The sequence below is a fragment of a genome, unplaced genomic scaffold (assembly GCF_019419815.1).
Source record: "Pyrus x bretschneideri cultivar Hongxiangsu unplaced genomic scaffold, Pyrus_bretschneideri_v1 Contig35, whole genome shotgun sequence".
NCBI lineage: Eukaryota > Viridiplantae > Streptophyta > Magnoliopsida > Rosales > Rosaceae > Pyrus > Pyrus x bretschneideri.
In genome coordinates, this window is record NW_025999668.1 from 1,190,927 (window position 1) to 1,218,033 (window position 27,107).

The 27,107-nt window shown below is 35.5% G+C and overlaps 1 protein-coding gene and 1 long non-coding RNA gene across 3 annotated transcripts; one reads left to right on the forward strand and one right to left on the reverse strand.

Annotated features, from left to right (window-relative positions):
- Positions 1-14,325: 14,325 nt before the first annotated feature.
- Positions 14,326-22,083, reverse strand: LOC103944865 (leucine carboxyl methyltransferase 1 homolog). Of its 2 annotated transcripts, XM_048591811.1 has the most exons (13): positions 22,029-22,083; positions 21,888-21,986; positions 21,564-21,652; positions 21,323-21,465; positions 21,006-21,053; positions 20,664-20,745; positions 20,303-20,405; positions 19,518-19,686; positions 18,392-18,475; positions 17,962-18,026; positions 16,831-16,882; positions 15,094-15,132; positions 14,326-14,858 (listed from the first exon to the last, which is right to left on the reverse strand). In XM_048591811.1, the coding sequence occupies exons 2-13, from the start codon at positions 21,950-21,952 to the stop codon at positions 14,763-14,765; spliced, it is 1,035 nt and encodes a 344-aa protein (XP_048447768.1). In that variant the 5' UTR covers positions 21,953-21,986; positions 22,029-22,083; the 3' UTR covers positions 14,326-14,762. The 2 variants fall into 2 exon arrangements, with proteins under 2 accessions (XP_048447768.1, XP_048447769.1); XM_048591812.1 differs by having other exon boundaries at positions 21,888-22,035.
- LOC125480730 lies at positions 14,792-15,951 on the forward strand. The gene is made up of 2 exons (XR_007261008.1): positions 14,792-14,928; positions 15,070-15,951. It is a non-coding gene; the product is annotated as an uncharacterized LOC125480730 (long non-coding RNA).
- Positions 22,084-27,107: the final 5,024 nt, after the last annotated feature.

Consider the following 27,107-nt stretch of genomic DNA (forward strand, 5'->3'; position numbering starts at 1 on the left):
CCTAAATTCATAATTATTTTGAAACCTGAAGTTTCTTACATACATGCCTTGTTTGAAAACCTGAGGTTTTTCATTTAAAAACATCACCCATGAAAACCTGAAGTTTTTCATGCAAAATTAAACCAATATTAGAACCTGTATGTTCTACTCATGCGTGAATGGATTGATTTTTCTCCATTACACTAACCACATCTTGTCCATCTCTTTTGTGATAGGAATATGTCAAATTTGAACAAACTCGACTTCACCGCTTTAGAGGTCTCTGGAAAGAACTACCTTAATTGGGTTCAAGAAGTGAAGCTGCACCTCACTGCAAAGAACTTTCGTCCTGCTATTGAAGAAGCAACAGATGAGCCTACTGGTGAAGCTGAAAAAGCCACTGCTATGAACTTCATCCGAAGACATATTCATGACGCTCTGCAAACTGAATATCTTGCTGAGGAGGATCTACGTGCATTATGGGTCACCAAAATGACATATTCTTGCCTGAAGCAAGACACGATTGGTAGCACTTAAGCTTCCAAGACCTTAAGTCTGTGAATGAATATAATTTTAAAGTTTGTCGAATCCAATCACTTCTAAGTTTTGCAATGAAACTTTGACTGAAGAGGATCTCCTAGAGAAGACTTATTCCATCTTCTCTGCTTCTAATATTGTCCTACAGCAATAGTATAGAGCTCAAAAGTTCACTAAGTTCTCAGATTTGATCTTTATTTTACTTCTCGTTGAAAAACAGAACCAGCTGTTGATGAAGAATCATCAAGCTGGACCTACTGGGGCGACTGTTGTGCCTGAAGCACATTATAACACAAACCAACACCCAAAACGCCGAAAGAGGCGTGGTAGGGGCGACCAGAAGCCATCCCACCAAGGTCAATAGATCCAAGGCCCATCTAAGGGAGTAAACAAAGCCTAAAAGGGCCCAAACCTCGCTCCCAAGGCCCCGAACTTCAAGAATAAGGGCAAAGAACCTAAAACCATGGATGTGGACATGTGATATTGTTGTGGTTCAAAGGACTATCAGTCTCGTGTTTGCTAAGCTCCCAAGAAGGTTGTGGACGAATATCATTCTCATCGTAAGAAATTTGAATCAGACTTCATGCAAGTGGATGAATCAAAGACTACAAAGATGGAGGTTTCTAACTTTCAGGAGGATACCACCCCTATGTAAGATTAGAATCTTAGACATAGATTTATCTTTTAGTTGAAATAAGACAATTGGGGCCGAATTCCACTAAGTGGCCGAACCCCCCCCCCCCCCTTGTTTTATGGTTGATTTTTGAACAATTTTCCTTTATGTTTGGATTATTAGTTGGTGACTTGTTTTTTGGATATTAATTTTTAATTAACTACCATCCTTGAATACAATGAAATTACTTTGAATTGATATTTGTTTTTACAAACTTTTATGCAAGTGACTGATTCAAATTAATTTTTCATTCTAGGTAGAACTAGTGGGAAAATTAATTGTCTGGCAGATAGTGCAACCACGCACACTGTTTTGAGTGAACGCATCTATTTTACTAACTTCATACCTAAGAATGCACCTCTGACAACCCTCTCAGGCCCATCCAACCTGATAGAAGGATATGGTAAGGCACGTATAATGTTGTCCAATGGTACAATCTTGACCATTGATGAGGCACTCTATTCTCCACATTCCAAAAGAACGTTGTTAAGTTTTAAAGACATTAGAGATAACAATTACCACACTGAAATCCACGTAGAAAATGGAGTTAAATTTCTGTGCATAACTTCCTACGAATATGGCCAGAAGCGTATTCTAGAGAAGATGGAGCGTAACCCGAGTGGTCTGTATACTACAACCATACGCCCCATTGAATGCCACTATGTGGCCGGCCCTACTATTGGGACCACGCACCAAATTACACTTTGGCGTGATCGTTTAGAACATCCTGGACGAATAGCGATGTGTCGTATCCTCAAATCTTCACACGGACATCCACTAACCCGAAGTTTAGGTTCAATCCAAGGAATTGCATGTCAAACATGTTCAATGGGAAAGCTTATTATTAAGCCTTCTTATGACAAGATTTGTTCGAATCCTCCCATTTTTCTACAATGGATTCAAGGGGACATTTGTGGACCGATTCACCTTACCTGCAGACCATTTTGATACTTTATGGTTTTGGTGGATGCTTCCACACGTTGGTCACACATGTGCTTGTTGTCCACAAGGAACGCTACATTCTCCAAAATGTTGGCTCAGGTTATCAAGCTCAGGGCTCACCACCCTGATTATCCGATCAAATATATTCGATTGGATAATGCTGGAGAATTCACTTCTAAAACTTTTGATGACTATTGCATGTCGGTTAGGGTTGAATTTGAACATCTTGTACCCCATGTTCACACCCAGAACGGCCTCGCAGAGGCTTTCATTAAGCGCTTACAAATGATTACTTGATCATTAGTCATACGTACCAAGCTCCCGATCGTTGCTTGGGGCCATGCAATATTGCATGCAGCAAATTTGGTCCACCTGAGGCCTGTTGCGACGCAACCATTTAGTGCCCTTAAGTTGGTTACCGAATACAAACCTGACATATCACATCTGTGCGTTTTTTATTGTGTGGTATATGTGCTTATCTCGCTGCCCTTACGTGCAAAAAATGGGGCATTAGCGAAGGATGAGAATCTATGTCGGATATGATTCTCCTTCGATTATTCGTTACTTAGAACCTTTGACAGGCAATCTGTTTACCGCTCGTTTCGCAGATTATCACTTCTATGAGACAGTCTTCCCGTCGTTAGAAAGAGATAAGAACGTCAACGTTTCTGAAGAACGAAGCAAATTATCGTGGATGACTCCCATTTTGTTTCATTTAGATCCCCGCACTGCTCAGTCTGAAACTGAAATGCGGCACATATTAGATCTCCAGAACATAGCTCAGAGCATGGCAGATGCTTTCACCGATCTAGCACGCATGACAAGATCACATATTCCAGCTGCGAATACCTTTGCAAAGATGGATGTACCAAATGTACGACGGACTACCCTCCTGGAAGCCCAGGATGCCAATCTTGGTGATCCATGCACATTAGTGGCTAGCCAATCATCTGCCCCTACAAAAAAGCATGGCAAACCCCTTGGCTCAAAGGATTCACACCCCCGAAAGAGGAAAACCATGGCACAAGGTCCCGAAGAGCCTATCGTGAATTCGATTATCACTTACTAATTCTATCCAACTCATGAGGAAATTCTAAATTACGGAAGCATCCTTGAAAAGACGAATCCTCTTCCCGATAATCGTGAGATTTCGGTCTATTATGCTAGCTTAGATGAAGTGTGGCGTAGAAATGAGATGATTGTCGATGATGCATTAGCATTGGCATTAGCTACTAAGATCATGTTGGGCGATGACATTGAATCGCGTTCCGTTGATGAATGTCGACGTAGAACCGATTGGTCAAACTGGAAACAAGCAATCCAAGTCGAACTTGATTCGCATATGACACGTAAAGTGTTTGGACCTGTAGCTTATACTCCTCTACATGTGAAGCCAGTTAGCTACAAGTAGGTTTTCATTCGGAAGCGGAATGAGAAGAACGAAATTGTGTGTTACAAAGCTCGTCTTGTTGCATAAGACTTCTCATAATGCCTCGGGATTGGCTATGACAAAACTTATTCACCCGATATGGATGTGATTACTTTTCGCTACCTTATCAATTTGGAAGTTTTTGAAAAACTGGATATACAGCTGATAGACGTAGTAACCGCATATCTTTATGGCGATCTTGATATGAAAATTTATATGAAAGTTCCCGAAGGACTTACATTGACTGGTTCAAATATTTCCAAACCCCGGAACACGCTCTCAATTCAACTAAGGCGTTCACTCTACGATTTGAAACAATTCAGAAGAATGTGGTATAACCGTTTGAGTGAGTATTTGACTAGTCAGGGATATGTGAACAACGAACTATGCCCTTGCATGTTCATTAAGAAGTCACATTCCGGATTTGCGATTATTGCAGTATATGTCGATAACATGAATCTCATCGAAATTCCTGAAGAGCTCGCAAGAACTGCCGCACACCTGAAGTCAGAATTTGAGATGAAAGATCTAGGTAAGACTCAATACTATCTCAGTCTTGAGATAGAGTATTGTTCAGATGGAATCCTAGTACATCAATAGAACTACACCCAGAAAGTGTTGCGCCGCTTTAATGAGGATAAAGCGAAGTCTTCGAGTGCTCCTATGGTCGTTCGATCACTAGATGCAAAACGAGATCCCTTCCGTCCGAAGGAGGATGATGAAGAAATTTTGGAGCCTGGAGTTCCTTACCTAAGTGTGATAGGTGCTTTATTGTACTTAGCTCAATGCACTAGACCTGGCATCTCATTCGCTCTAATCTTTTGGCAAGATACAGTAATGCACCTACACGCAGAGATTGGACTGGCGTGAAAGACATCTTTCGTTACCTTAAAGGTACTACAAATTTAGGCTTGTTTTATTCCTACGAACCCTTGAATGATGATGCACCCTTTGATTCTCGAGTCAATTCTTGCCTTGCTGGTTATGCTAACGCAGAATACTTATCTGATCCACACAAGGCGTGCTCTTAAACAAGTTATGTCTTTACCGTTGGAGGCATCGCAATCTCTTGGAGGTCAACTAAATAGACCTTAGTTGCCACTTCGTCTAACCATGCTGAAATTCTCGCCTTACATGAAGCAACTCGGGAATACTTTTGGTTGAGAGTAGTAGTGGGCCATATTCAAAGCTCATGCAATCTTTATCCTGCCGTTAATGCCCCGACAACGATTTTTGAAGACAACGCAGCTTGCATCGAACAGCTCAATAAGGTTTACATCAAAGGAGACAACACCAAGCACATTGTGCCAAAGTTTTTCTTTACAAATCAACAACAAAAGCATCCGAAGATTAAAGTCACGTAAATCCGTTCACAAGACAATCTGGCCGACCTCTTCACCAAATCACTGTTAAAGACAACGTTTCAGAAGCTTGTTCATGGGACTAGTATGCGTAAACTTTCTGAGTTGTAACTCTGTTATTTCTCTTTTGGAACTGTGTCAAACTCAGGGTGAGTATCCTGTAAATACTTGCTTGATCTTAATGTACTATTTTTCCCTACGATTATGAGCATTTTTCCCACTGGGTTTTTGCTACCTAACTAGGTTTTAACGTGGTACCCACCTTGGGCTAGTCATATCCTTTGATGACATCTTGTAAACGTTTCTTTGACTTTGCATTTCTCATACATTTTTCCTTAGACTATGGATTTTGTCCCTCCTCGGCTTTTTGTCATAGCCTTAGGGTTTTTTAGTAAGACTTACTACTTATGCAAGTTCCTACCTTATTGAGAATAAGCGTTGTTCCTTGGAATCATTGCCGATAAGTCGACTTCCTCAACTTCTGCATGATGTTAAATCTACCTTGAGTATTTACACACTCAATGGGGAGTGTTGTAAACACTCCTAATTTAAGTATGACTGTGTAAATCCTAGATTAGATTTGATTCTAGTTATCTTTTCCTATTGTATCTTGTATTCCTTGAGGATGAAGGAATATCTTCTCTCCCTTTACTACTATAAATAAAGGCACAATGTAGGAGGGATAACAACACACACATTCCCCTACAATTCTACAAACGCATCTCTCTCTTTTCTCCTTGCCACCGGCCCTATCTCTCATTGTCAAATAAAATAGACCACAACAATATTGTGTCCTTTTTATTAAATTTTAGGCCTTTTATATCAAATAAAGTTAGTAGATGGTTTTTCATTTCATTAAAATGAACTTAAGTCAAACCATTTTCAGTAAAGCTCTTTAACTTTTATATTAAATGTTGACGTGGCTGACACAAGACCTACTTCTTTAACTAACTGGGTTTGAAAATTAGTTAATTATTGATTATTAAAGATTTTTTTAGTTCTAAACAAAATTAAAGTTAATAAAAAAAATCTCTCCTCTTTCTCCTCCACCACGCAACTCCCTCTGCAATTCTCCCCTGTAGCCCAACCACTAAACCATCGCCAAAGGCACCAACCATATGTAAACAATTTAAACCTCCTTCCTTCTCCTCCTCTATCTCCACCTCCGTCCCATAGAGACCTTCTACAACGGCATCCTCAGTGGCATCATCGTAGAGGAAGCGAAATCGTGGTAGGCACCGGCCCATTTGGCTGAAATTATGCTTGCTAACGTCGACGATAGAGACAATGACTCCTGGTCCTCGGGGATGGAAACATTGGTAGGCAGGGATGAAGCCTGCACGCACAACTCGGTTGAGTTGCTTCATCGCCAGGGGATCGATTTCAAGCGGATCCAAGATTTCAAGGTAGACTTGATCCGGTTCGCAAAACTGATGATGTCTTCTTCGAGGCTTGTCTGCAAACGATGCCATTAACTGGGTAAATAGGCCTCGTTGGAAAATAAACCTCGTCAGGGATCGCAATAGATCTGAGGTGATTGTCAGGTAGAAGTGGCGGTGCTGAGCCCAGCCTTGGATGTGGGTGATTGGCGGGTGAGGGTGGCGATGCGGGGGCGGGGGTTGTCATTTGTGGTTTTAGTTACGAAGGAAGGAGGAGGCGAGGGGAAGAGACAAATGGAGAATGGGAAAGATGAGCATGATGGGTGGTGGAGGTGGGTCCCACTATTTTTTTTATAAAAAATTAATTTTGAAATGATTTTATCCTATATTTATTATTATTTAATTAATTTTTTTAAATTTTGTGGGTCGGGATGTGGGCTCCGCGCCTGCTAGTCATTTAACTGTCAAACGTAATAGAAATTTAATAGAAGTTTGATATTATAATGAATTCGTAATATGATGTATGACATTGTAATCTTTAAAATATGCGGTATGACATTGTGGTTTCATTTATATTTGAGGTAGTTTTGTGTAATTTATTCATATTATTATTGGAAGAGGATCCTCTCCGGATCTATTTTGTGGGGATTTTAAGGATTCCCACATCCTAGATGTTCATCGTACATTATGCAGCCAGTTTTTGTCAGGTACTACTTGTGTTTAATTTTAAATAAAAAAAAAAGTAAAATGATTTCTAACTGCACGATGCATAATAAATAGCTAAGATATGAGAATTTCTAAGAACCTTATAATTTAGATCCGGATGGGAACCAAATCTATTATTATTAACATAGAAGGGGAGAAGCTTTCACCAATTAATTGGTAGGTGCACTTGGAAACATGTACACAAATCAACCACACAATCATCATCTCATGTTCTTTGTCTCTATTTGGTCATTGGTTCATTCATTCCATCGTGATCATTTTCAAATATTGGGTTTTTACACTCACTCTTTTCTTTTGTGGGTGTGGGTTCACCATGGTGGTCACACACTCAATTGCCTCATAATCTTTAGCAAATATTGCAAATTGCAAAAGCGTCAAATGGCAGGGAAAAATACATAATATTCCCCCAATAAGTGGAACCTTTTACACAAAAGTGAAGGGTAAAGATTAGAAGCAGACTTGACTGTGTATGTGTATGTGTGAGAAAGAGAGAGAGAGAGAGAGATTGAGATTGGTGAAAGAGTATTCCTTGCCTAACTTTGTATATCTCGAGATTAAATCTTCTGCTTTTATTTTGTATGTGTAGCATCTAGTATTGATCGACACATGTTTTTTTTTTTTTTTTTTTTTAAAAAAAACGATTTTATTGATACGTGTTAACTTCATGACAAAAAAAATTAAGAAAAATTAAGTATATTAATACATGTCAATTAATGGTAAATATCACAAAAAGATCATACACAAGATTCGTGCAGAAAATTTTACACCGTATATCTCATGGTCGCACTCACTGGACCCAACCATCCATCCACACCACATGCAATTGCATGCACATATGCCTTTTTTTCTTTGAGAACAAATTTTGGTGAGAAAAGTGTATTTGGTTTTGGAACTTAGCTGGTAAGTTTTCAACTTAAAGGTGTGAAAGGTTTTCATTTTTTCTTGGGTATTTCTGCCCCACATTGTGAAACGGGTTGATACCAATTATTATTTGTATTAAACAAATAACAATTATTATAAATTATAAATAAGAAGAAAAATAATGGAAAAACAGAAGACGAAAGAAGAAAAGGTAATCTAACATTATGCAGTGAGACAATCAGGGGAAGGAATCCCCATTTAAAAAAAATAATGAAAAAATAGTTTTGGGACCCACTCCATATCGAACTTTAATAATCCGAATCATTTATTTTGTAAGTCTTGCTTATTATCACGATGAAATTTCAATGTTTCTTAGATAATAAAATGTTCGTCAATTTTTTTGAACTCAATTAGATGTCCTCAAATATTTCCGATTTGACTAATATTTTGCAAAGATAATCTATGAGATGCAACTTAAAGAATAAACGGTTCAGATCATTAAAGTTTGATGTAATGTGGGCCCAACAACTAATTCTTTTTTTATAAAAAACAAAAATTTCTTCTCTTAAATGCTTCATATATATACATATATATATATATATATATATATATATTAATCTAAAACAGTCCAAATTATATTGGTCTGACACTAAATTTTCAGGAAGAAAAAAAATGAAAAAACAAGAGTTATATGTTGTAGGCTAAATTAATTGGTCAAATAATTTGTTTGAAAAAGCATATTTCCCCAAGTTCAAATTTCGTTCAAATAAGGGAGGTGATCTTTCCTCTCTCCTTTTCTCATACATCTTTTCTAATAGAGATATTAAAGAGAATGGAGAATTGGGTAATGTCACACGATGAGCCAACCACTAATTAGGTATCGGACTCAACACAAATATAATACGTCGTTATCATTCATATGATTCTCATTTACAAGTTACAAATGAAGAAGAATATCTATAGACTGTTGTAATACTAGTCGGTCTTGTGTATTTTTTTTTAGGTTAAAAGAAATTGTGAGTAATAATTATTATGTATAATGTTGTCCCATTACAATCAAAATATTAAGGGCATGTTTTGCGCAACGAGAAATGCTAAGGGACTTTCTCAAAAGTGGATTTTCTGCCACCTCATTTTTTGCACAATGTTTTATAAAGTTACATAGAAATTGACGTTAAACACATGGTTAAGGGATTGGACTAATTGATATATCATATTTTACATCCAGTAATCACTAATTAAATTACAGTCCTAAGGTAGGCATAGTATTCTCGAACTAGATTGTGAGCCCTATCACCCAGAATGGGTCTCAATTGGCGAGCTTTAGGGGCATTGAGGAATGAAATACTTTGGTCGTCTCAAACATCAAGTTTCTTGTCTTGACTACAAGTATCCCAATAGTCCACATTCATGGGTCGTGTCATGTTCGCTTAGAATTTGGATCGGGTTGTACAAACCAGCACGACCCACAATTCCTAGGTATCGAGACTCGCAATTGGAGTCTATCCTACTCACCAAAGTCCCCCAAAAGCCCCTGGCTCCAAGGTTCTCAAGCGGGAGTCTTGGCCACAAGGTTTTGATTACCCTAAGATTAGTTATCCAGAAAAATACATATGCTGGGATTATAGTGAGATTCTTATCCAATCCGCGGTCAATATTTAGTACCAATATAGGGTTAGATTCAACTAATCCAATCCTACTACTTATCCTACGCTAACAAAGAGAAGTGCCTAAGTCATTACGAGTAGGATAAGAATATTGTAATGAAGGTTATACATCGTGTTTTTTATTTTTTGAATAAACGATATTATCCATACTGAGGGAAGAAAGAGTGAGCTTAGTCTCACAATGAGTTAGCAATAATATGATTCAAATTAGTTTTTGACGAAAATCAAATATAAAACATCTCACTTGCTGATGGAGGCAATTGATCGCTTTATTAGGTAAAAAAAGACATAAAAAGGATTTTTCCCTAAATTTGGGCGCGACAATTTCTCTAACATTGGGACTAAAAAGTTGAAAGGAAAATAGGAAGTGTTGATGAAGAAAGTGGGATCCTCCCTGGAGTCCCATGACATTTCCACATTGCACTGGATTTGGATTATCGAAAGCATTTCGATTTTTGTTTCCAACTTTTCAAGGCGGTGGGACCAAAATGACAATCGACCAAGAAAAATGGTGTCTGCTTTGCTCCATAAAGTACAAATTTATAATTCAAAAACAGTTATCTAGGGTGTAGTTAGGCCTGGCAAACGGGACGTGTCTATCGTGTTCGTGTCGTTTTCGTGTAACACCTGTTATCTTAACGGGTCGTGTCGTGTCACACCCGTTATCTTAACGGGTCCTTAACAGGTCGTGTCACTTTACCCAACGGGTAAAGTGACCCAACCCGTTATGACCCATTATGACCTGTTAAGAAAAAAATATTTTTTTTTTAAATTTGCACATACCACACATTGCCACATAAATATTACTTCAAAACATTAAAACATTTCTCGTTCAAGTACTATATCTACACTTGAAAATAAAAGCCTAATAAAAAAAATAATATATACACTACTAATATATTACAAATATTAAATGTGCAAGGATAAAGAGTTTTTGTTTTTAAGATTGTAAGTCTTTCTCAAAAGTTTACACCTCCATTTACAAAATCTTCAATTTACATCGATCATAATGAAATTGTATTCAATTTACACCTACATCTATATAATTATTATAGTTTTTACTTTTTAGGGATATAAAATTATTAAATTAATGTATATAATTATTAATATTATAGTTGATTCATACTTTTATTAAGTATATAAATTATAACATAAGATTTTGTGATATCCACATCCACTAGTGTAAATATTTTAAATTGAAGATCAAATTCATTCTTTGTATTCATATAGGGTTAAGGAGTGTAGCTGTAAAAATTCATCAAAATCAGAGTTAAAATAACCGTTAAATCTTGATTTTTCGTTTATAACCGTCGAAAAGCTTTGTCCCGTTACTTGATCTCTGAATGTTTTTTTTTTGTGATTTTTTGTTGATGTGATCTCCAAGCATATACAAACAATTTTGACGGTTTGGATCGTTGAAATTAGTTTTGGAGAATTCGTAAAACGATAGATTGACTAACACTTAGAGTTTATTTATACTTTCATTAAGTATAACATAAGATTTTGTGGTATCCACTTGTGTAAATATTTTAAATTGAAGATCGAATTCATTCATTGTATTCATATAGGGTCAAGGAGTGTAGTTATAAAAAATCATCAAAATCGGAGTTAAAATAACCGTTAAATCGTGATTTTTCGTTTATAACCGTTGAAAAGCTTTGTCCCGTTACTTGATCTCTGAATGTTTTTTTTTTTTGTGATTTTTTGCTGATGTGATCTCCAAGCATATACAAACAATTTTGACGGTTTGGATCGTTGAAATTAGTTTTGGAGAATTCGTATGCCATCAATCAAGTTCCGTGTGTGTGTGTATATATATATATTTATTAAGTAGATTTAAATCTATTTATTTTATATGTATAAATTATAATTGACTGGTACACGGAATAGTACATACATCACGTGTCACGTGTGTCATTATAAAAATAGTGAGATATGTCATGACAGTCATGTGTGTGATAAAAAGTTAATAACTTAAAAAAAAAAAAAAAAAATTTCTCACCACTTCTATTAATTTTCATTTTTCCCTCTCTTTTTTGTTTCCTTTTCAACTTTTTCTTATCATTTTCACTTTTCCCTCCAACATCTTTCCCTAATTCCCTCACTTTTTTGTTTCATTTTCAACTTTTCTTAACATTTTCATTTTCCCTCAATTTTTTTTTTTTCAAAAAGGGCGGCAAGTTGGCAACGACAAGAAATTGACTATTGAAATTTGAATGGAAAGAAATCACATCAAATTTCAATGGATGCAAAATCATGCAATGCATCATGCATATTAAATTATTAATTAATAATTATTATAGTTTTTATAAAATTTAATATATATATATATATATATAATTATTATAGATAGACTTAATATTTTGGGGGTATAATTATTATAGTATATATAATTATTATAATTATTATAATTATTATAAATTTTATAGTTAATTTAATATATATATATATATATATATTTATTTATTATAATTTTTAGGGGTATAAAATTGTAAAATTAATGTATATAATTATTATAGTATTTTTTTAGGGTTATAAAATTATAAAAATAATATTCTGCTTATCGTGTATTGTGTTACCCACGTGTATACCCGAACCAACCCGTTATCTTAACAGGTGCTTATCAGGTTACCTGATAACGACCCGATTCGTTATCGTGTCGACCCAAACACCTGTTAATTTCGTGTCGTGTCGTGTCGGGTAATCGGGTCGTGTCAGAAATTGCCAGGCCTAGATGTAGTAGTGATTTTTGCGTTCTTTTTCGCATTTTCTGCTTGTGCTCTTTTAATTTTGATATTTAATTATTTTTTGTTTTGTTTATTTCAATGACGCAAAATGAAGGGTGTATAAAAATTATTATAGTATTTTACAAAGACAAAACTTAAATGAATATGGGGAATTACAGCTCCTTTGGTACGTAGTTGGTTTGAAATATATATAACAAGTTAATTTCAAGTATGAAGAAGGGAGAAATGAAAAACATTATGTCTAACTATGAGGTACAAGACGAATTATTCAAATAATAAACTTTGAAATTAGGGAGATAACAATGAGGGAGTTTTAAATTTCGCGCCTAATCCTCTTATGATCTCATCCCAAAAAAATAAATAAATAAATAAATCTCCTCGAAATAAAAATTCATTCATTTTTACCTTTAATATACTTTGAAATTAGGGAGTTTTTGGTACCGATCCAACCTTACGTACCAAATGGGCCCTTGAGGACTGGAATCTTAAAGTTTAAGCTCTATATGATGATTCTACATCCCAAAAGAAATATTCATGTTAATAAATAAAACCAAGCAGAAGAAATTAAGTCGAAACGAGGTTCTTAATCTGATCGTTTTATAAAACATGTCTAGAGAATAACTGTAACATACTCCCAAGTGTGCGAGCATAAAATATGAATGATCCAACCTTCAAAAACCGAACACCAATGTGACTTATTGAGTGAGGAGAAAGATAGAGAGCGAGAGGAAAGATTGACATGCTTACTTACTAAGAATGAGTAGCAAAGCATTTATCTTTCTCAATCTTGACATATCCTTCATTTACTAAGACACAATGGACGAAAAAAATAAATGGATCCAAAATTGAAATAAGGTATGTTGTACCCAATTTCAACTACGTATCAGTACTAAAGGAAATTGTTATCTCATACTTGAACAACTACATTGTATCATTACCATATCATTTGGGCAGTGTTATTCACGCACCCATTTTTACTTCTCAACAACCTTGATAATATTTATCCATCGATCTTATTTTAGTAATTCAATCCGACGATCGAAAATTGAGGCAAGTGTGTGAGAGGTAAAAATGTATGTGTGAACAACACCCTATCATTTTCACACCTGAAGAAGTAAACATGCTCTGGGTAGGAAACAAAGTTTTTCTCCTTCCATGAACCCTAAACTCTAAACCTGCATTGGTATAATATACTTTTAGCACTAGAGCTCGTTTGGTACACAAGATTAGATTATAATGGAGCACTCCTTAAATTCAAAGGTATAGTGAAGGTGCAAGTGACTGATTTTTTATTTGGAAGGGGATTTAAAGAGGGTTGTCTAATAACGAAATTCATCCCTTCTAATCCTACCATTTTAAGGAGGATTGAAATAGATAAGTTTCCTACCATTTTAAGGAGGATTGAAATAGATAAGTTTTGTTCACGAGTACATCCAGCTTGTATCCTCTAGAACATCATAATTTTATAATTTCTCCATTCAACCTACCTTTAGTTTAGCGGATTATTCATTACAATCTATGTGTACCAAACAAGCGCCAAATATCATTGCTTATAATCTCTCTTGTAAAAACAATGAGACTAAAAAACTGGTAGAAAATTCAGATTTGGGGCATTGATTAAGTTTGACTACTGCGAGTCCGAACCAGTATTGCCCTCAGTGTGTAGTGTGCTTCTGGTCAAATCAATCTCGTCCCCTGTCCTGTGTCCTGTGCTGGCACAAGACTGACGCACACGAAAATGTGACATCGAATTTCCACTACCTTCCAAGCAATGATAAATTTCTTCGATAACGTGAAATTTCTTTGAAAATATCTAAAAAAAATCAAAGAAAGATATGAAAATGGAATGTGAAATCTAAACTTCACCTTATATCCGTCGATATTTACAAAAATTTACAATCGATATTTTCACCGATACTAATATTTTAAACCCTGCTTCCAAGCCAATGACATAACGGTCAATCCAGAAACAAGAAAATAGAGGAAAGAAAAGCAAGAAGATAAAAGAATAGGGAAATCCAATAGGAAAAAAGGACCAACCAACCAATCCAAATCCTTATATTTTATTTTTCTCCCCCGCCTCACATGGCCTTTTGCCCCACAGCCACAGGACAGAAGGCCGATGAGATTACATACTTTTGGGTGCTATGGTGGACCCCACCAAGTTTCTTTGCCAAACAGCTAGCACAAAGAGGAACAACCAAAAAGGATCTATCTTCTTTCGAATCAAAACAAAACTAACACACGAAGATAGATGGCTCATCACCTTTTTTGGATATTATAGCCTGAGAGAGTAATTAATAGTTGAGACTTCACATCCTTAGAGAGACCATCTGTTTACCTGACAGACCTCCCCCTCCCGGAAGTAGGGCCGCCACGTGCAGTTGGATGGGCTCCTCTGATGCATTTGTTTAACCAGACTTGGTAATGGCATGGCAGTATGGTCTAGTCTCTCGTGTTTTCATAGTGATGCTGACGAGGAGGGGTTGAGCACGTGCGGCTGAGGCTGCTGGTGGACGTGGTGGCGGTTAAGAAACCCAAAATCACCGAACAGACCCTGAAACATATGAGGAAAGACAAGTGAAAATGTTAACAGTTTTTTACCACGAGTTCTCGTTCACCATCAGGTAGGCTAAATGAGAATTTGGATCTTATATTTGTTCATATTCCAAAAGATTATTCGAGTTATTTGGGTCGGTCTTGCGTGACAGAATATAACCATGAAAAAACGTAGACTGTAAAACGCATATGTGTGATATGCATCCCAGGATTTCAGTCGCATATGGACATACCAGTGCATCATTGATTGCATAAGCTACGCAGTAGTGCTCCTGAAAATCAGAAGATTGGGACAATACTCAGCGAAAAATTAATGATAATATCAATGAGCATATGACAATAAATCCTTCACTGCCCCCTGACTAGAGGAGAGAGATAAAGATGACCCAAATCATATCGGCATTTTCTGATAGGGCGGTACAGGTGGCACGATCCAGCCTCCCAGACAAAGGAGCAATCGTTGCGTCTAGCCCTACGCAATGATAACTTATATGTTTCATACATTTATAACATCCATTCCTAGTCACTTTGTGATATTTTTGAGTTAAACTAGTTGCATTTTACCCTCTTTTGTTTTAGTGTGCAGCTAATTGTATTTTGGAGCTCAGTTGAGGACAAATAAGGCAAAATGGTGCTAAAAGTGGAGAATTGAATAAGGATGCTGATGCAGACAAAGAATTAAAAGTGGAAACTGAATATGGTGATGAATATGGCTCTTTATAAGACCAATAACAGCAAAAAAACGTGGGAATTAAATGCCCAATTACTGGGATGTATTGGCAATCTGTAACAGCCTCTTTAACCTTATAAAACTGAGAGTTTCAGCCACTTTTACAACAAGCCCCCTTGGGGGTCGCCTAGAGCTCTCTCTCTTCTCTTTCTTTGGCATTTCTTCCAGAAACAAAACCCTAATTCCCTTCACCATCCGCTACCACTGAAGAAACCACGCAGCCGCGCTGTTCTTGAAGATGTTCAACATCAGAATTGCTTCAAGGGGGTTTCTTCTATAGTTTCACTCATGTTGTTCTTGATATTTGTATATTTTGTAATCATATTGGGTAATTAAGTTCATAGCTGGGGATTTCGATGTAGCCTTGCAAAACTATTCCATGCTATTAAGTTAAAGTATTCGATTCACCAATCTGTGTTCTTGTTTCATTCACTGATTTTATAGTTTAATTTGTTTGTTAATCTTAATGTTTGATCACCATTAGGGCTGCTTATGAATTATTTGATCAAGGTTATAGTACACATCATGCTTAATCTTGGTAGACATGTGAATGAATGAAGAAACTGCTATGCATACATCCTGCCCTGTGATTTCTTTGGTTCTTTGAAGTTTTCTTGTTCTTAATGGATTCTTACTTGCTAATCTAAGTTGAACATCACAACTAGGTTGCATATTAGGAGTACTTGATCATAACCACACATGAAATGGATGATCATAAATAAGTAAAACGAACCCTAGTTGCAGATTGGAGAGTTGAATGCGTTTTGACTTAACTTTCATGGAATTGACTAGTAATGGTGAAATCGGTATCCCTAGTTCCATTCCAATTATTTCTGAATCAACCTATCATATATCTTTATCTTTCTTGCATTTTTAAGTTATTTAAACTTTCAATTGAAAAATCTAAATTCAGTTTGCATTTTCATTGTTTAGTTAGGGTTCTCATAAAGCTAGTAATTTGTAGAGTTCTAATCAGTCCCTATTGTTCGACACCCTTACTTGTGCCATTATACCATCCTTATATTTGCACTTGAAAGGAAACACAACACACAACCTAGGTCCCTGGACTCACTGCGGTCCCATGAATCGTGTGCCTGCTTGTGGAAACTCACACATGCGCAAGCATACGCACAAATACAGGGAGGAGACCAATTTAACTAACCCCTGTCAAATTACTTTTACCAAAAAATGTTCTAACAATTCTGTTTCCCTCAACAAAATAAATGAAGAGGTGACTTGCCTGCATCATATGCCATTCTTCAAATTCATCAAACAATTCCAATCGTTCAATCCTAATCAACAAGACATCACATATCCCAATAATAATTCAGAAATGATAGCAAGTTAGCTGACAAAGAGCCATAAAAAGAGCAAATGCATGGACAGAGAAATAAAAACAAAAACGAAAGCAGAGGCACTTTATATCCTAGAAATTAGAAGCTTTAGAACCTTTGAAAACAGAGGTGGTACAGCAATATCACTACCACAGGATCTTGGTACAACCATATAAAATCAAAGAAACTTTCAAATATATAATAGCAATAGGAATACCAAAAACAGAAAGAACAAGAAAAAGCATAAAATCAGGGAAAAGACTTCCAGAGAAAAGTCTAGAGGGTTCTAATTTTCTGTATAGTAGATTTTGAAAAGCCGCTTATTTGCCCCTTTCCTAACCTTCAGGATCGAAACCCAAATTTGAAGTTTTTATTCTTAGGAGTACTCACGGATGGAACTCAACTCGTGTAGGAATGTATATGTTAGGAATGTACATGTAATGAAAATATTAAACTAGGAACTGGCTTTCTAAGCAGGTACATGATCAATTAGATAGTTAAGAAAATGAAATCCAAATATGAGTACTAACGACCGTACGACATATTCTATTATAACTTCATGTTTGGTTAGCTTGGACCATCTAAATTTTTTTTCAAGCAGAGCAGAATAAAATGGGTATCAAGATATTCTGAAAGCCAAGCAGTTTCACAGATTTGTAGAACTTAAAAGACAGTTAAATAAGGAGAAAATTTTGATAAACACTAATCCAAGTTCCTGGTAAAAATTAAGTGATGGGAATTGAAAAAGTGAATATTGTCCTTTCATGTCGGATCTGGCTGTCTGGCTATATTTGACAGTTATTCTGTTCACTGGTTGTATTGTGGGTTCATTCCCTCTGTACTATTTTACTAACCCTCAGTGGATGGCTGGTTCACTGATTTTGTATCGGTATTCTTTTTCAATTACAGAAACATTTTCAATTATAGAATGATTGTTCTTCGCAACAAAAGAGTAACAAGAAAGATAAGAAGTGAAGCATGTCACTGCAAAGATGAGCAAACAACCAACAGTTTTGCAAGATACACATTAGAGATACCTGCGTCTTTCTTGAGCTTCAACAAAATCACTGTACACTTTAAGCATGTCCCAGGCAACAGCCCTCTGAAACCTCACACATTCAAACTCACAACATTACTAAAAATAAAGATACATATAGGATGAAGATTAATCAAATGAAATAGAAACAGCAGTGGACATAATGCAAATAAAAGCAACCTAAAACATAAAACTTGATTTTGGAAGGTGACCAAGTTTTAATGGTGATCATAAATTCCTACGATGTGAAACTTCATTATTTTTTTGGGGTGTGAATTAAATCTTCAGAGAAACTTAAAGTTGTCATGTTATTATTTGTTCCAACCTATTTCCTGCTTATCTAGTTCATGCTATCATCATATACATCTCAGTATATCCAGAATATGATAGTTTAATGCCAAAAGGTACTAAATATAATTTACACAATCTACCTGCCATCCTTGGTCAACAAAAAGGTTTTCCTTTGCCTGTAATGTTGGTGTATCATGTATGCCCAAGAGCGAACAGCCTCGACTCTGAAAATACAAAACAATAACGATACTATTTACACATCAAATTTTTATTCCAGATAACATGAGATGGTGCTGAGCAAACATAGTTTCCCCTAAAGGAATAAAGAGATAAAATTAAGCATGAAACAGAAGCAGTTCCGGACCAATGTGGCCTAGACAATCTTCAAGTTTGATATATCCGTTTTTGGATTGATTTATATATTTATTCTATTCAAAACAAGAGAATTTATTTAAAATTTAGTCCACAGTAATAACTGTAATTCAGGTGCCTAGTAACTGAAACAAAACACAACTGTCCTCAAATGTCCTATTATTCCTCTCCGCCATAAACACAACGAGAGGCACAATGACATTTCTTCTAATATTTACAGAGTATTTAAAATATATACAGGACTCAACAGACTCTAAATGGACACTACAAGCATAAAAGTTGAGGCAAGCACAAAATCATCATAGCCCATGCTCATTGTAGTTTATCACACTGCACAAAGTATTATCTTCCTTTGTTTAACGGGACCTTATAATTAACAACAGAACTTGGAACTTACAAAACCTATTTTGGTTGCATGAGCAAAGCCCCAAAACATATTCCCAATGAACAACTGACCTTATCTATCATGAGGTGCTAGAGTTTAAAAAACAAAATCATTGCAAGGTTCTGCCCTGTTCTCAGACAAAGGCTGAGACAAAATTGTCATGTATATCAGAGAACCTAAGTTTTGAAACGTGTAGTTTTGGCACTTTAATGGTAATTTGATTAGGAGATCTCTTGTATGAGTACTCTTCCAACACCTGTGCTTCTGATATTCTTTTAAACATTTAAGTTTTTATCTATCACTAATTAATTCAAAACTAAGTATAATAAAATGGTGAAGATCTGCAAGGGCTCAATTTTTATTTTATCTTTTTAGAAAGAATCGACAAAGACAATAGAAAGACACCAAGGGGAAAGCCACATCGTGAATCAAATTTAAAAGAAAAGTACTGAATTACTAAATAAATAAGGAAAAAGAACTGGAAAAACTGGAAGAAAGTAAAAACAGACCTCCAAGTTTCTGATCATCTGCTGCCCAAAAGCATCATCCGGATGAATCTGCTCATATAAGAAAAATACCGCCGTAGAAAATGCTTTTGCTGTCCATCTAAGTATGGAACGACTTGAATCTGGATCCAAGTATATCAAAACGCATTCTGCAATTATAAAAGTTGGAAGGCTGATAATAATATTAGAATAAACCATTTAATCACTAACTCAAGAAAAACTTAAACAACAGGATATGAAGAATAAAGGAAAGACTCAGTGAATACATTAACAACATACTGCAGGTTCCCTAGGATTCACCACACCAAATGGGATGGACAGCAGAATCAGCATAGACCCTATACCCTATAACATGAGACTTCTTCCCAAATGTTCTATGCATGTGAGATTGGTCCCTGATCTCTCACATTTCTTTCCATGAGGAGTTAACCCAATTCCAACTTTTACTTTTAATACCTAATTCCCAAGGGAAATTTGTTTCCTACTTATTTCTTACCCCCCCCCCCCCCAGGGGGAGTCGTCTCTCATGTTAAAAAGATCCACAGGTCTTCTATTAATTTATTCTTTGATAAGAATCAAGAGGCAATTTTTAGCGAGTACCAAATGCATATTTTGTATAGTAGATAAAACAGTCTCCCTAACAATAAAAAGCATCACCATATTTTAGGGAGGCTACAGTAATTGATATCTAAATGACACACCACAAAAGGAAAAATCAGTAACCCAAAACTCCAAAGAAGTGCTGAAATTACTATAATGAGATCTTGAGATCTAATGTAAGCACATACCTCGGATTCATACCAGCTAAAGCTATAACATCGTCTAGTTTTGGTATGTCACGTAAATCAACAGGAAGTAGCTTGTAGTGGTCACTGAGCACTTCTCCACTCTCTGCAAAGTAAAAATACTATAACTGTGTACCGATAACGGTTTGAATATTTCAATTCTGAACATATGAAAAATAACTGACATTCCTAAAGATACGAATTAAATTTCCAATCACAAGATAAAGGGGAATCAGCAAGGAAAGTTTTAAAAGTGCATCAGTGAAGTTTGCAACTTTGCACAATTCATATAGGTACATAAGGAAAAGAAAAAAATCAAAGAGAGCACTTCAAAGGCACATGTGGTCAACACAGGAGTACCTACCTTGAGAGATTGATGCTGTTGCACTAATTTTGTCCCTCAAATGACTGCACGTTTCAATAAGTGTGGCCTTCTTACTAGTTACCTAACAAACAAAAAACACATAGTTTGAATTCCTGGTGTGATAAAGATGCAAGTAAAAGTAAAAAATTGAAGATAATATTTCTCTGCACTAGATACAGCAGAAAATTAACTCTTGGTCCGAATGAAAACGGTCGGTTAGCTTGAGTTCATCCACAAAATATTCATTCATAAAATGCAAGATGGTTTGCATCCTCGAAGAAAAGTCAGTGTCTATCGCCAACACAATCAATGCAATGTTAATGAACATTTCATAATCCATACCTCCTTAAAATCCAGCTCAACATATAAATATGGTGCTCTCCCCTCATCCTATCAACCAAAAAATCAAACAAGAGTTAATATAATACTATTGACTCACGAATGTAGGAGACGAAGAGAAGATCACAAAAAGAATCACGCTAAAGATTTGTACGGAAAAAAGCACTCCTGATTCCTGAAACTATCTCAAAAGGGTTCCATCCTATTTCACAACCACAATGCTAGTAGGACGAGATTGACGTAGTTTCAACACCATTTTTTCCAAATACAAAATCTTACACAACCCACAACCATAAAAAATAAAAAAAAAAGTAAACTACCTGCAGCTGAAAATATGTTGTATCAAAGCCAGCTCCAAGTGATAATATCTGCTTCTTCAAATGACCCTTTTCGCCACCATTTCCTCCGGCATCAAGAAACTGATTTAGAAGCTTCCGCAGAGCGGCCCAACGTGCAAAGTAACCTGGTTTAACGCACAAACAAGCCAGAAAAGGAAATCAAAAGTCTTTACTGAACTTTCAACTCTAATTTTTTTATGGAGCAAGTAAACCTAAATCATACCACGGTTAATAATCGGAGATCTTCTCACAGGTCTTCTCACAAACAAATGGACATAATCGTCTTTCATGTACCCTTTCTTCACGCACGACCTTTAAACAGCGATACAGTCACTTCAAAGTTAGCATCACACTCTTGACACAAAATTGGATTTTCCTCTCTATTTTCTCGGCAACCAAACAGAAATTAAAGAAAATTTCATCGCACAGTACCATACAAAATGCAAATTTTGACGGAAAATATATGCAGACTCACAAAAATTAAGGAAAAAAAAAAGGAAGGCTTAATTCGAAAGGGGCAGAAAGTGGAAAGGTACAGAAAGCGCACAGTTTGCTGGCCGAGGCGTCGTCGTTTGTTGCTTGAACTGCTTCTTTGTTGCTGTGCGAATCCATTTCCAGATTTCAAGTTTTCTCCTCTCTCTCTCTCTCTCTCTTTCTTTCTCTGCATTTATTTTTAGGATGTGCTCTCCGTAGACTTCTTTTTACTTCTCACTTTGGTGCGTATTTCTCGGACGACACACTAGTTCAGTTCGGTTCCTCTTTTTTTTTTTTTTTTTTTTTTTTTTTAACAAACAATATTATCTATATGTTTACACGAAAATTCGGGTTTTAGCTGAAATCGAAAACCATATCGAATATACTGTTCGTTTCGATTCAGTTTTCCATCGATTTTTTTTTATTCGGTTCAATTTTGGTTCAATTTTTTCTAGTTCAGTGTCGATTAGGTTCGAGTTTTTTTATGAATATTTTTTATAAAAAAAATGAAAATTGATAAAAAAATGTTGTGCTAAAAATTGCAATCTCTTACTATAAGAAAATCAAAAAATTATTTACACAACGGGGATAAAAGCGATAAAGTCCAAAGATGCAATGTGATTATGCTGACTGAGACACAATCAAATTCGCCCCCCACAATTTGTCCAGTTTGACAATGAGAAAATGAAAAGCACTTGCAGAACGTATGGGGAGAAACGAGAAAATGAAAATAGAAGGTGGGGAGAAACAAAAGAAAAGAAGAGGGCTCAAAATATCCGGTCTGCAAGTTTGCTTTTAAAGACATTTGGGTAGGGGTGGGCATAAAAACCGCCAAACCGCAAAACCGCATCGAACCGTAAGAAAAAAAAACCGAAAAAAACCGTGTTGGCCGGAAAAGTCAACTTTGAGTGAAAAACCAAACCGAACCGAACCGTTCAAACCGGTTCCGGTTCCTGTTTCGAATGACCAAGAACCGGCCGAACCGAACCGAACCGTTTTATTAATAATAAATAAATAAATTATATATACACACACATGTCATGGTATAATAGGTTGAAAAATTGTGTACAGGAGCTGCTGCTTCTTGCTTGCTCTCTGAAGTCTGAAAACCTGCAATTTGCTTCATCATTTTTTTGTTTGTTGACTGATTGACCAGTGCATATGTATTTTAGTTGTCTCTTTTTGTTGATTTGGTGCCACTAACAAAGACATTTGCATTAAAAAAGATGTGTTGTATGCAACTTTATGTAATCAGTTTTAGAAGATGTATTTGAATGCATAATGATTTGGTGTTCAAATAATTTATTATTAGGAACCGTAAACCGGCAAGAACCGAATCGGAACCGGTGTAGACCGAACCGTAATGTTCTAGTAATAAATTTAAATGGAACCGCACCGAATCGAACCGTTAATATATTTCGGTTTCGGTTCCAATTTAGGGGTGGAACCGCACCGAACCGCACCGTGCCCACCCCTACATTTGGGTTTGAAAATTGGGCCCAAAAAATAAATACCCAATATAAAATAAAAGTAATATATTTTCAATTCGGTTTGATTTTCAAACTTTAGAAACCAAAACCGAACCAACCACATTTGGTTCGGTTTCTTCTTCAACCTCGGTTCAATTTTCGGTTTTTTTTAAAAACCCACTCAAACAGGACAACCAAACTTCCAAAAACAAACCGCAACAAAGTGTGGTGTGCACGCAGCGCAATATAAATGCCTTGTGTATGCAGTGGATAGAAATAGGTTTTAACATACATCAACTTGAATTTCAGAGGATTTTAAAAAAATGTTTTATATGTGGCAAATTTCAAAGGACTTTAATAGATTCTAAATGGATTTGACAGATTTGTATAGATTTCTATAAATTTGTATGGATTTCTTAGGATTTCAAAGGAATTTAACTTGTACTCTTTGTAACTGAAATTCTTGCCAAATGTTGCTGTAGAGAAGAAAATGTTGAGGCCAATCTAATATCAATATTATAGACTCGTCTTCCAAAAAAGAAAATGGCCTTGCAGATAATATTGTTGGCTTGGCAATCTAATACTGAAACAAGACATGAACAGTGGATCATATGAACAATCTACATAATATCAGATCAAATTAACAAAAAATTCTATCATCCTTAACTACATAAATCATGTGTGTTTTATATAGGGTGCAAGCATGTACTAAATAAATTGATTTCTTATTTACCAGCAAGGAAATGCATGAGGATATTGAGATAACATAGAATTAGCCAAAGTTATCTAGGAGATTGTTCCCTAGTTTCTCTTAACTTATTTTGCTCTCTAGTTTTTAGAAGACATTTTCTAGGAATGATTTTATTTTATAAAGCTATAAATAAGGCTAATTAGTCATTAGGGTTCACTACACATTTGTTTGGTGAACTCAACTTAGAGAGTTTTTGACGATTCAACTTTATTTTTATAAGGTGTTTTTTATCCATGCTTTCAATAATATTTTGCTTTTTGACTATGATTATACATAATTAATTCGATGTCAATTTACTTATGTATTATGCAAGCAAATTTTGAATTATTAATCACCGTATTTGGAACTATCTAATTATCCTAATAATTACGATATTTAGAAAAGTAATTTGATGCAATTTTGGTTAGAGAATTGACTAAGGCTTCTTGTGATTAATAATTATAATTTCACTTAGGATGAATATCACATCTTAAGGGTTGCATGATTTTTCAAAGGATTTTCATAAAAACTTAATGAGTCTTATATGTTCATATTTGATCTAAATATCACAGATTGATTACATGTTTAATATACGTTCTATATTGGTATCCAAGTAGAGCATACTTTAGAAAAATCTCACTATCAAAATATGCATGTATAAGTCATAGGTAATTAGAAGAACTACATAGAATTATTAAGGTAATAGCGAACTGTAGTGCTTTTACAACTTGATTTTCAAAAAGTGCTTTCTTTTGTTTCTCTTACTTTGTTGATTTTTTAATTGTTTTAGGGGTAAATTACATTTTACCCCTTTAGGTTTGAGGCACAATTACAACCTCATACAATATCTTTAAAACATTTCAATGAAAAAATGCATAGTTAAAAACACTTGCAAAGCATATGGGGAGAAACAAAAGAAAAAGAAGAGGGCTCAAAATATTTGGGCTTCAAGTTTGCCTTTCAAGACATTTGGGTTTGAAAATTGGGCTGAAAAAATAAATACCCAATATAAAATAAAATTAATATATTTTTAGTTTGGTTTGATTTTTGAACCTTAGAAACCAAAACCGAACCAACCACATTCGGTTCGGTTTCTTTTACAACCTCGGTTCGATTTTCGGTTTTTTTTTTTTACCCACCCAAACAGGACAACTGAACTTCCAAAAAAAAAAAAAAACCGCAACAAAGTGTGGTGTGCACGCGGCACAATATAAGTGCCTTGTGTATGCAGTGGATAGAAATAGGTTTTAACATACATCAACTTGAATTTCAGAGGATTTTTAAAAACTTTTTATATGTGGCAAATTTCAAAGGATTTTAATAGATTCTATATGAATTTGACAGATTTGTATAGGTTTCTATGAATTTGAATGGATTTCTTAGGATTTCAAAGGAATTTAACTTGTACTGTTTGTAACTGAAATTCTTGCCAAATGTTGTTGCAGAGAAGAAAATGGCGAGGCCAATCTAATATCAATATTATAGACTTGTCTTCTAGAAAAGAAAATGGCCTTGCCGATAATATTGTTGGCTTGCGAATCAAATACTGAAACAATAGTTGACATCAACAATGGATCAGATGAACAATCTACATAATATCAGATCAAATTAACAAGAAATTCTATCATCCTTAACCACAGAAATCATGTGTGTTTTATATAGGGTGCAAGCATGTACTAAATAAATTGACTTCTTATTTACCAGCAAGGAAATGCATGAGGATATTGAGATATAGAATTAGCCAAAGTTATCTAGGAGATTGTTTCCTAGTTTCTCGTAACTTATTTTGTTCTCTAGTTTTTAGAAGACCTTTTCTAGGAATGATTTTATTTTATAATGGTGTAAATAAGGCTAATTAGTCATTAGGGTTCACTACGCATTTGTTTGGAGAACTCGACTTAGAGAGTTTTTGACAATTCAACTTTATTTTTACAAGGTGTTTTCTATCCATGCTTTCAATAATATTTTGCTTTTTGACTATGATTATACATAATTAATTCAATTTCAATTTACTTATGTATCATGTAAGCAAATTTTGAATTCTTAATCACTGTCACATCCACATCTCGCCTGAGATGTGGTGGGGGCCCAGGTCGGGAAAAGTTAAACCTTCGATCAAAGATCAATGGTAGGGTCCACAACCCCACGCAACTCAATCCGGAAGATCCACATCTCGGATTTCCGATACGAAACTTCTAAAGATCCGCATTATACTTCTAGAACATCTTTAAGGATGTGTTTTACGTAAATTACATGATCTATTGATAAGAATTTTGAGATGTGGTTTGACAATTCTCCTAAGCGCCGATCGTTCAGAACGCCTCGATGGTTGTGCTAGGAAGTTGTAACATGGACTTCAGGTGAGTGGATCTTTTCCTTTTTATTGTGTGTGTATATATATATATATATACATGATTGATAATTTCAAAAATACTTTTAAATTGAATTAAGCAATTTATGTCATGGTTTATCCATATGCATGTTACCTACAAATAATTGATGTGAACTACGAATGGCTTGATCCCTGTTTAGGATACGTAGGCAGTCTAACGAGACGTTAAATGCAACCATACAATAAGTGAGATACAATAATTGAGACAAAAACCTTGTTTGGGAAATTGAGCAATGTGAAGAAAATTGGTGGAAATGTGAGTTTTAGCTTTATGAATTGGTGGTTAAATGTGGTCATAAATCAATGTGTGAGGAACAGAAAATTGATGTAAGAAATCGTCAGTTTGGATAGTTAGTTAAACTAGTGTTTAGTTGGGTTTATCACCGATAATTATTCATGAAAGTAAATAGTTTAGGAGTATGGCATTATTGATTGTATATTCTACGCCATATTATATAATTTGGGAATACTATGAAATGCATGATTCTTAGATTTGCATCATGGCATATTCTTATATATATTACCTGAACCTAATTATTGTGAATGCTTTGAAGTGCCAAATGACGTTGCGGACACTCAGGTAAGCTTCAGGTGAGTACATGTTGATGATAGTGATGGTAGTGAGTATGATTGTGTGCAGATGTATTTAATGCTCATTATCCTGCACCTTGGTGTTAGTACTTCGCCCGTGGCCAGGACCGC

What these genes read in the sequence shown, in the direction of transcription:
- LOC103944865 (XM_048591811.1), bottom strand. Translation starts at nt 21,952, where the DNA reads ATGGATTCGCACAGCAACAAAGAAGCAGTTCAAGCAACAAACGACGAC. An exon ending in TTGAGCTGGATTTTAAGGAG is followed by an intron (nt 20,746 to 21,005) that starts GTATGGATTATG and finishes TTTGTTTGTTAG; the next exon opens with GTAACTAGTAAGAAGGCCAC. An exon ending in AGATGATCAGAAACTTGGAG is followed by an intron (nt 18,476 to 19,517) that starts GTCTGTTTTTAC and finishes TTGTATTTTCAG; the next exon opens with AGTCGAGGCTGTTCGCTCTT.